Source organism: Cornus florida, unplaced genomic scaffold (genome assembly GCF_030987335.1).
Source record: "Cornus florida cultivar Cherokee Brave unplaced genomic scaffold, ASM3098733v1 CherokeeBrave_3.0.0_Hap2_Chr11, whole genome shotgun sequence".
Classification (NCBI taxonomy): Eukaryota; Viridiplantae; Streptophyta; class Magnoliopsida; order Cornales; family Cornaceae; genus Cornus; species Cornus florida.
This window is the reverse complement of record NW_026775581.1, coordinates 135,925,704-135,935,937: the sequence shown is the minus strand read 5'-3', so window position 1 is coordinate 135,935,937 and position 10,234 is coordinate 135,925,704. Positions and strand designations below refer to the sequence as shown.

The window sequence follows — 10,234 nt, the reverse complement described above, 5'->3', positions numbered from 1 at the left end:
TCATTATCGAATTGTAGCATTAAATTATGCTTTGGAGCTTGAAGTCACGGAGTTCAATTAGGGGCAAGCTTAAATGGTCTTTGATAAAAAATTAAAAATTTTAAGTGTTGAAGTTTTTTTTAAGTGGTAATTAAAAAAATATGTGTTTTTTTAAAAATTTTTTTACTTAAAATGATGTGTTTTTAACTTGCCATGCAAGCTTTCAAGTGATATTAAAATTGCATTTTATCAATTGAAACACTTAAATCCACTCAGAATTCAGTTCAATTCAGTCATCACATAACACCTTAAAAATTTATACTTCAAGATCAAACAAGTATATAAAAAATACAATTTTAAACCTTATAAAATTAAATTATAATATATTGTTCTTTACACAAAAGTATTATTTTATATTTTTAATATATAAAAAAAATCTAAGAAAAGATAATGAATAAATAAAAAATTCATTACTCAAGCATACAAAAATGTGTCTAATTTTCACAATGACATATATATGGATAAAAAAATGTAAAGTTAAAAATAGTAAAACAAGGAGAAGAAAAAAAAATAGTTATATTCTCTCTCTCTCTTATTTATTTATTTATATATTTATACATATATAAATGTCGATTCCTAATTTCCTAGAAATACAACTTAAAAGATTTTAAATTGAAATTATTTATTAGCTTTGTGTAGTTACTACTAATATCCAGGTAAATGAATCTTTTTCATAAATTTTAACATCAAATATTCACAGGGCACCATAAAGTAGGGTTTTCAAAATTTTAAGGAGCTAATTTAGTATTATTATTATTTTTGATAAATAACCTTTTTAATATCCTTAATTTTAATTATTTTAGAATCCAACAAAATAGGGTTTTTAAAACATTTGGGGCCATATGGCGTTTCGTCTCCACCCTGGTCCTACCCTGCCAACAACGGAATTGAGGCAAGAGTGAGAAGAAAGGGATTAAATGGACTTGGGAATAATAAGAGAAAAAAGAGGAAGCTGGGTAGAGAGAGTAGGTCGGGAGTTCACCGGAAAGGAGGATTCCAGTGAGCAAGTCAGGCGGGGTTAGGGTTTACGGCGAGAGGGTCCATCCCGGTTCTGTCAATGGAAGCATTAACAACTTGTTAGATAAGAGTTAGTGCCGAATTAAGGAATTGAGAAATCTTTCATACCACTCTCCTCCCTCACTCATTTATCTCTCCTCCAACGACGAAAACTCCAAAGGGGTTCGCTGCGACGTCGCCGGCGAAAATTAAGACATTCCCGACGATCTTTTCCTCCAGACAAAGCGATAAAGAAGGTTAGCCCTCAAAACCCTAGAAGTTTTTGGTCTCAAACAGTAGAAATTTTTTTTCTTCAACTCGGAATTTCTTTTTTATTTTCTTTAATTTTTAATAAGTTTGTACTCTTCATGTCTATAGTTGCATTTCTGTACACACATATATATTGCTTGATTCTGATCCGATATGCAGTGACCGAATCACATCTCTGGCTTTTCAATCAGCGAATTAAAACTGCCACTGCAGACAATGACGACGAGGCAGGTGAAGTTAGAGAAAGAGTGTGAGCTTCGAATCGAAGTGGGTCCAGACATGCCTCTTCGCCTCCGGCTCCTCATGGGTACTGCAGAGATCTTTGGCACCGAAATAGCTCCTGAAATCTGGCTGACCTTTCCTCCAAGACACAAATTCGCTGTAAGCTAATACATTCCCACTTTTTCTCTATAAATACATGCACCTATGCTTAGAATTTGGAAATACACCCAATACAAATGTATCATCAACATAAAAACACCACATGTTTTTAGTTTGAGATTGTATTCATGTGGTCGGAGGTTAGATTATAATTGAATACAATTCAGAACTAGAAAGTGCTAATACAGAACTGGAAAGTGCTACGTTATTTCTGTTCATCGAATCATTGTAATTTAGAGGCTGTTTAAATAGCATAATATTAGAGGAACTTGACCTTGAAAAGATTATGCATAGTTTGTGGTTATTAGAGGAAATAAGTTGACATGTAATATACAGTTTTGTGGATCCATAGCTTGTTAAGGACCAGTGTGAATATGTGTACATATTTATTTTATTTTGGTTGGTTTCGTTTAAGATACCTAGGCCGGCTATCTCCATTTTTAATTAGTTTGATAATTGAAAAAGGGGATGACAGAAATTTCCGATGGTTGATTATGGTTGTTGAGTAAATGAGGAACATTATATTAGTGAATAATATACTTCCACCTGGAGGTAAGATTTTTGAACAGCTTAAACCGTTTTTTTTTTTTTTTTTTTAATTCTTTTTTTGATAAGTGCCTAAACATCATTTATAACGTAATCATGTTCCAAAACATGGATGAACTTTCGACCGGCAAGAACGAAGCCCATAGAGTTTAAGCAATAGTCTTCAGGGACTTGCTGTTTCATTTTTTTTTTTTACAGAAGTAGAGAGGATAAAATAATCTAATTTGTTCTTCCCGTGAACCTGGTTCATATCCATGCACATACACATACCAAATAGAAAAAAAGGAAAAGCCAAAACACTTTTTTTCTTTTTATTTTTCTTCTTCTTCTTTTTTTTTTTTTTTTAATTTGTACTTCTCGAAGAGCTTCAGAATTGCAGAAGTCCACGTCAGAAAATTTGCTACATCTTTCGCAATTTGTGACAATGAAATAAAAAAAGAAAAGAAAATAAAGAGGGTTGGTGGGATGGGGGGTTTATTTTGTGGTATCTTTATGTTAAAACGGTTTGTTTACTTGGCCTGCAAATGTGGTTCAATTGGACATTCTTCACTCTTTAATCACTTTATAATCCATTGTGTATCGCATATGGTGGAAGCTCATGAGCTTTAATTTTTGTTGATGTAATCAGATGTTCACAACAGTGAATCATAAGTTAAGAGCTTCCCCATTATATTGGTAGAATATTACACTCATGCACATCCTCATGCTCGTGTGTGTATAAATTTTACATTTCGTTTGTTGGAGATAAGGAAGGGAGAGGGATGGAACAAGTCTATATTATTTGGTACAAGGGAGAGCTGGAGGGAAGGGAGTGATGGATGAACGAGTCTTTCCTTCTGGCCTACCACTTTTATACAACAACCAAGCCTTTTCTCAATTACTTGGGGTCGGCTACATGAATCCTAATTTTTTATTCCTCTATATTTAAGGCCATAGCCTCAGTCAATCCATATTCTATCATATCTTTGTTTACTAACTCTACCCATGTTTACCTTAAAAAATAAAAATAAAAAGGGTTAATTTCACTGACACTCCCTTAGGTTTGGCCAAATATCACCTTCAAACATCTTTAATAAATAACTATCACTCACATTACAGACGTTTGCTCTGTTTTTCACCCACACCCCAACTGTTACTTGCACAGTTATGACACAATGTAAAATGACTTAAATACTCTTTGATTTTGTCAAAACGACACTTTAGCATAAAAATTATATTAAAAGACTAAAATATCCCTAACAATTTTATAAATTTACAAATTACACACACACACACACACACACACACACACACACACACACACACATATATACACGGGCGGGATATATGGATTCCAGGAGAGGTGGTCTCATTCTTTTGATGTTTACGAGATTAAAGCAATTAGGACTTAGAAGTCAATTGTTCGATGCATTTGTTTGGAATTTAGGGATTTCTGGTGAGGTGTGTTTGTTTGATTTGTTTGTATGAATCTTTCAGTTTTTCTATTTTTTTTATTTGTACTTTTTGCAATTTCGACCAATTTGAAGACAAGAATGCAGAGAAATTGTGTCTCTAATACTTCATTCTCTTGATGAAGAGAAATTTAAAGAGACTGTTCGCATGTAAGGTGGAGAGGTGGTTGAATTCTTCAGTCATGTTTTCGAGGCCTTCGTCTGTGGTGACAGAGATTAAGGAATCAAGGTCTTCGTTGGGAAGCTAGTACTTGAGCGTGAACGATTGCCACTTCGAATTAGTGATTGCTTTTGTTTGATCTTGGAATTTTCGGCCAAATCGCGTTGTCTGGTAAGCTTCGTCGGCCCAAATTCGAAGAGACAAAGGGGCGGTGGAAATAGATGTTGCCAACACCATCGCCAGCGAGATTGCTGAACTTGTAAGTGGTGGTCCTTGAGGGCGACCCAATAGGGCATGTGATGTTGACGATTCCGGTGATTATGAGAGGTGAGTTGCTGCGGTGAAGGGGTGGAGATGGTTGTTTTTGTATGGTGGGTGAGCAGTGGTGAAGGTGCCGATTGTGGGTGGTGGTAGGAGGTTAGAGAGAGTTGGGAGGACCGGTGGCGGTGGTAGGAGGTTAGAGAGAGATGGGAGGACTGGCGGTGGCGACGGCGGCCATGGTGACGGTGATGGATGTGGGTGGCAGGTGGGTGTAAGGGTATAATGGTCATTTAAGCAACTTGATATTTTGGAATAAATGGGATTAAAAAATTAGGAGCAAAGTTGTCTTTTCCCATGTATTTAACGGAGCAACAGAAAAATAGAAATGGATCTAAATGATAGTTATTTTCGAAAGATATTTAAAGGTGATATTTGGCCAAACCTGAGGGGGGTGTCAGTGAAATTAACCTAAATAAAAAAAGCTCTACCCACGCTAACTTTGGTCTTCCTGGACTATGTCAATTTATGGTCCACCACATTTCTGTCCCTCCAAAATTAGATGGAAAAGAGGAGGGAGGAGAAGGATAAATATAGTGACGTTATTGCCCTTCACTAGTTTTGCCAAATTATATATAATGTTAAGAAAATGGAATGGAAGGTGTCACCTCCTTTCTATTCCCTTCCACTCAACCAAACAAAAAGAAAGGACACCTTTCCTTCTCTAGGGATGCCTCATCCGTCCTTCCTCACTGCCCCTCCACCCTCTTTTCCATCCTTCAACAAAGGATTAATGTTTGTATGCAATCAGACAGAGGGATAAACAAATTGTGATGAATGTATTTTATGGATGGAAGCTGTGCCTCAAGGTTTCAGAGACAAGGTTTCGGCCCATAGTTGGAATGCATTTAAGCCAGTTCCTTGGACAACATATCATTTATTTGTAGTAGCACAACATATATAGAAATGTTTTCTGACTCCTGCTAAAGAATCATTGCTCGTGATAGCTAGTGGTCTTTACTGTAAGTTGGTTTAATATCTTGTTTCATGTTCATGCATTATCAGGTTTTCACTTGGTATGGAGCGACAATTGAAATGGATGGTATTACTGAAACTGATTATACAGCAGATGAGGTATGATTGGTTGGTCAAAGTCTTTTGCATTGTAATTGGAATGACATAATTTCAATTCTTGATTGCAGACACCCATGATCAGTTACGTAAATGTGCATGCTGTACTCGAAGGACGAAGAAATCGCGCCAAAGCATCGCCTAGTGACTCTGATTCTTCTAAGGTATTACTTCATATGTATCTTTAATATTCCAATACATATTGTATATGTATTTACATGTATCAATTATGTTTCATTCAATTATCGTTACATATGTGGAATCTTCTATAGAAATTCCAAAAAAAAAAAATTTGGACTCAAAATGGGAGACATCCCTCTTTTGCAACTGAAGAAAGTGTTCATATGTTTTTTTTCTTACGCCTTTCTTTGTTTATTATTGATATTCTGGCGCCCTAGGTGTAATGAAACCACAGAAACATATCCCGAATGTGATAACTCTCCAATGGAGACATTCCTGTATGCAATTTCCTGCAGAAAATAGGTTGACTCTAGAGTGATAACAAGCTAGAAACCTCTCATTATTTTTAATCCTTTGACAAACAAAAGATCCCCTTTAACCTCTGCCATTGGCAGATGTTAACGGTAACCGTCTCCCTCCTGTTTGCTTTAACCCAAATTATTGGCATTGCTGCATCAGCCTAAAAACTTCCCTAAACTTTTAAGTAATTTACCCCTCCTATTTAATCAGACAAACTTGCTGCCCCTCTCCTATTCAAGTGGGATTACTGCCCAACAAAACAATGGATAGGAAATAGGAATTTTAGATATTTGGAGAGTTGAGGAAACAAGAAGTTTTTTAATATAATTATCTTTTAGCATTTTATTTTTTATTTTTTGTAATCATCTATCACTTTGTTTTTATATATTTCTATTTTTGCTGTGTTTATCATAATTTTTGTTTGCATTTGCAGTTTTTAATTGCAAACTTATATTACCAGTTCACAAATTTATCTATGAATTCATGTTTTCAATTCTGCTTGTAATACTTTGTGTTGGTTCAGGGTCCCAGGGTAATCGTGGTGGGACCTACAGATTCTGGGAAGAGTACCTTATCAAGAATGCTACTTAGTTGGGCAGCTAAACAAGGTTGGAAACCTACTTTTGTAGATTTAGATATTGGCCAAGGATCTATAACCATTCCTGGGTGTATTGCTGCCACCCCAATTGAAATGCCAATTGATCCTGTCGAGGGAGTACCGGTAGAGATGCCTCTTGTTTACTTCTATGGGCATCCAAGTCCTAGGTAATGTACTTTCATTTTTTTTTTTATTCTGTCAGTTTGATTGTTATGTCTTTACTTATTTTTAACTTCCTTGAATGATTCCACATTGAAAGCTTGCATGGTCAGTTGCTGTTTGGTTCTAACTGAAGTATTTTCTGTCTCCCAACAATCATGGACGTTTTTTTGTAATTGGTACTTCACAGTATCAATGCAGATTTGTATAAGGTGCTCATGAAGGAGCTAGCTCAAATTCTGGAAAGACAATTTGCTGGAAATACAGAGTCTCGAGCTGCAGGCATGGTAATCAATACCATGGGATGGATAGAAGGTGTTGGTTATGAGGTAATTAAGTTTCAAGCATCTATTTTTGTGCATGTCAGTCACAGTAATGTAGGGATGTTTGTCTTAACATTTATATGAGATATTATGCTCAAAAGAATCTTCTGGTTTGTATTTATTGCAGTTGCTTCTCCATGCAATTGATACATTTAATGCCACTGTTGTTCTTGTGTTGGGTCAAGTAAGTCATTTTCATTTGAGAACTTTATGTTGTGTTCATTCACATGGTCTGAGTGCAATCTGCAAGTATTCTTGTTGTTAGACGTGACGACGTCATTGTTGGGTTTCTTTCAGTTTTTTGTATAAGTTGTGTGCAAATATATGATCTTGATACACTGAGATACTTTGCTGACATGAACTTATCAATATATATATACACACACTTTATTCACATGGTCTGAGTGCAATCTGCAAGTATTCTTGTTGTTAGACGTGACGACGTCATTGTTGGGTTTCTTTCAGTTTTTTGTATAAGTTGTGTGCAAATATATGATCTTGATACACTGAGATACTTTGCTGACATGAACTTATCAATGTATATATACACACACTTTGCTGATATGCTGAGTTCAATGAGCAACATAGAGCTTCTTAGGTGACATGTTAAAGTCAAACCATATTATAATAGTACATCAAACCTTTTCGGCCCAGAGCATGCTTTTGTATTTTAAAGCCTTTTTGTGGTATTGATATACTTGCAGTTTTTTATTACATTTTCTATATGAAATCAAAATTTCCCGATTTCATCCTACTGTTGGTGAGTATCTGAAATTCAGGCAATTCTTGCTTTATCGCACTTCATATTATATAAATTTAATCAAATATCTGTTTATGTGACATTTTTTTTTTAAACGCTATTTATTCATTGCCTCGTTCTGCCAATACTTCTCATAACATATATGGAGTACTTTGTTTTGAGAAGCAAAGCTGGCACATGGTAAAAAAGCTCTGTTAAATATTATTTGAATTGTAACCAAACATTACCTTGAGTAGTGTCTTCTCCACCTCCTAAGACTAAGATGAGTTTGAGGGTTTAAGTCCCAATTGGGACAAAGTGGTTTGTGTCGTACCAATGAAAAGAAAGAAAAACAAAATTGTTTGAATTGGAGTTTAACCTAGTTTGTAATTGTAAAATTAACCATTTTGTAGTCTCTGTGCATCTTAAACATGGTATAGATATTATTTTTCTATGGTCAGCTTGAAGCCTTGAAAAAAGGGAACATTTTGCTTGAATCGTTTCCGAAATTAAAAAATCTATATTGAAAATACTTCACTTACAACCCCAGGCTGTTGGTGTTTATATGCTTCTATAAACTCTGCAGGAGAAACTTTGCAGCATGCTGAAAGATGTATTGAAAAACAAGCCCAATGTGGACGTTGTGAAACTTCAAAAGTCAGGTGGTGTTGTATCCAGGAATTCAAAAGCCCGTCAGAGGTCCAGGAGCAGCAGGATAAGGGTACATGGCGATTTTTTCAGTTATTATATAATAGTGTGATGGTCATTGGCCCATTGCTGTTCTTTGTGCTTGTGTCTATGAAATCTTGAATTTTTAATTACATGATGTTGGTTCCTACTACCTTCTAAACATTTGTTTTCTTGTTTACTTAAGATGACAAAGCTAGTTCATGCCTTTTTATCCAGGAATACTTTTATGGCCTTGCAAATGATCTATCCCCGCATTCTAATATCGCAAATTTCAGCGATTTGTCAGTCTATCGTATTGGTGGTGGACCACAGGCTCCACGTTCAGCTCTGCCAATTGGTGCAGAGCCCGCTGCAGATCCTACACGGTTGGTTCTTGTTAGTAGCAACAGAGACTTGCTCCATGGAGTTCTTGCCGTTTCATTTGCCAAAGAACCAGATCAAATTATTTCAAGGTATAGATGGATTCCTCTTCTTTAATTATTAAATGAAGTTTTTTAGTAAATGGCAAGAGGCATCTAGTTGATGGCATTTAATCCAAGCATTATGGACAGTTGTTGGATAGCAATCCTGCTTCTGTTTTCGAGAACAATTTTTAAATTTATGCCTGATTTGATGATTCAAAATATTCTGCAGCGACAAATCATCAACACCCAAATACACACTCCCTCCCTTTCTTCTTTCCTCCCTCTCTATTTCCCGGTTTTTGTCCCAAAATAGTGGATTGATGTAAAATAATAGGGTTGGGTTATACATCATCTCTTACCAAATAATGTGGTTGCTGTTGATAGGTGTGAACCTGAAGAGTTTATTTATAATTATCAGTTTTCTTTTTTAATTTCTACGGTAACCTAGGGTTGATGATAGGTGTGAACCTAAAGAGCTTATTTATCATGAAGTATTAATCTGACTGTAATGCATATTTTGTGCCATGGGCCTCTACTGCGTGTAGAATGTGACGGTGCCATGGGACCTGCTATTTTTGTTCCATCTAGGTGGCGTCCATTTGAAATACCATTACATTTATGAGCCTCTGCACCAAAAATAAAAAAATAAAATCGTGATTAACTAACTAATTGAAATTTACTCTCTGATGCAGTAATGTTGCTGGGTTCATATATGTAACTGACATCGATATTCAGAGGTTTGAACTTAAAACCTGTTGGTTGCTTAATGTGGCAGGCTATGATTCTATGCTGTTTTCATTTGATCATTAGTTTAATAATAAATTGCAGGAAAATAATTACATATCTGGCACCATCAGTGGGGGATCTCCCAGGCAGATTTTTGATTGTGGGAGGTTTAACATGGCTGGAAGGCTGAAGTTAACATGGTTTTAGTTTGGTGTCAACTCCTGTGCTGTATTCATCTTATATTTATAAACGGAACAGTAGACTGTAGTAACAAGGGCAACGAGGAATTAACCGTCCTGCGATATGAATTAGTGTGTGTAGCTGTCAAACTTTTTAACATATCATTTTTTTGGATTGGTATATCAAGATCCATTTTACATGTCTATTTTCTAGTATTAAATTCGTGGCTAAACTTACTGAAATTCCCAACAATGGGATGGATTGTTCTTTATTGTGTAGATATTTATGATACTTGACCAAACAGCTGAAATACTCTACTATTTCGCATGATTCCTATATTTTGATATTTTTTCACTTAATGGTTAACGGAACTTAAGTAAAAAGTTTAGGGTTGAAGTGTGATTGGAAACCGTGAGTGAGATGCATGTAAGAAAGTGAAGTTAAATTTGTAATTTTTGTTTTTAAAGTTCACTCGTAATATGTCAAAATGATTGTCGTTCAGGGAATTTTTTTTCACATTTTACCTTAATATTAATTTCAATCACCCGGTCTAACTATCCTTCCAAGCTTTCAAACAAAATTAAATTCTCTTTTATTTTCTTTTATAAGTTAAAATTCCTCGTAATCTTTGATGTTCAGTTATGAAATTACCCTCACAATGCTAAATCATGATTGAATGTGGTATGAAGGAAAGTGAATTCTG

At 35.3% G+C, this 10,234-nt stretch overlaps 1 protein-coding gene across 3 annotated transcripts; it reads left to right on the top strand.

Annotated features, from left to right (window-relative positions):
* Positions 1 to 895: 895 nt before the first annotated feature.
* LOC132283477 (protein CLP1 homolog) lies at positions 896 to 9,890 on the top strand. Of its 3 annotated transcripts, none has more exons than XM_059785423.1 (11): positions 896 to 1,292; positions 1,497 to 1,686; positions 5,167 to 5,235; positions 5,304 to 5,396; positions 6,236 to 6,477; positions 6,660 to 6,798; positions 6,920 to 6,976; positions 8,118 to 8,252; positions 8,438 to 8,673; positions 9,318 to 9,362; positions 9,454 to 9,890. In XM_059785423.1, the coding sequence occupies exons 2-11, from the start codon at positions 1,522 to 1,524 to the stop codon at positions 9,539 to 9,541; spliced, it is 1,269 nt and encodes a 422-aa protein (XP_059641406.1). In that variant the 5' UTR covers positions 896 to 1,292; positions 1,497 to 1,521; the 3' UTR covers positions 9,542 to 9,890. The 3 variants fall into 3 exon arrangements, with proteins under 3 accessions (XP_059641406.1, XP_059641407.1, XP_059641405.1); XM_059785422.1 differs by having other exon boundaries at positions 897 to 1,292; positions 1,465 to 1,686; positions 9,454 to 9,734; XM_059785424.1 differs by lacking the exon at positions 6,920 to 6,976 and having other exon boundaries at positions 1,465 to 1,686.
* The last annotated feature ends 344 nt before the right edge of the window (positions 9,891 to 10,234 follow it).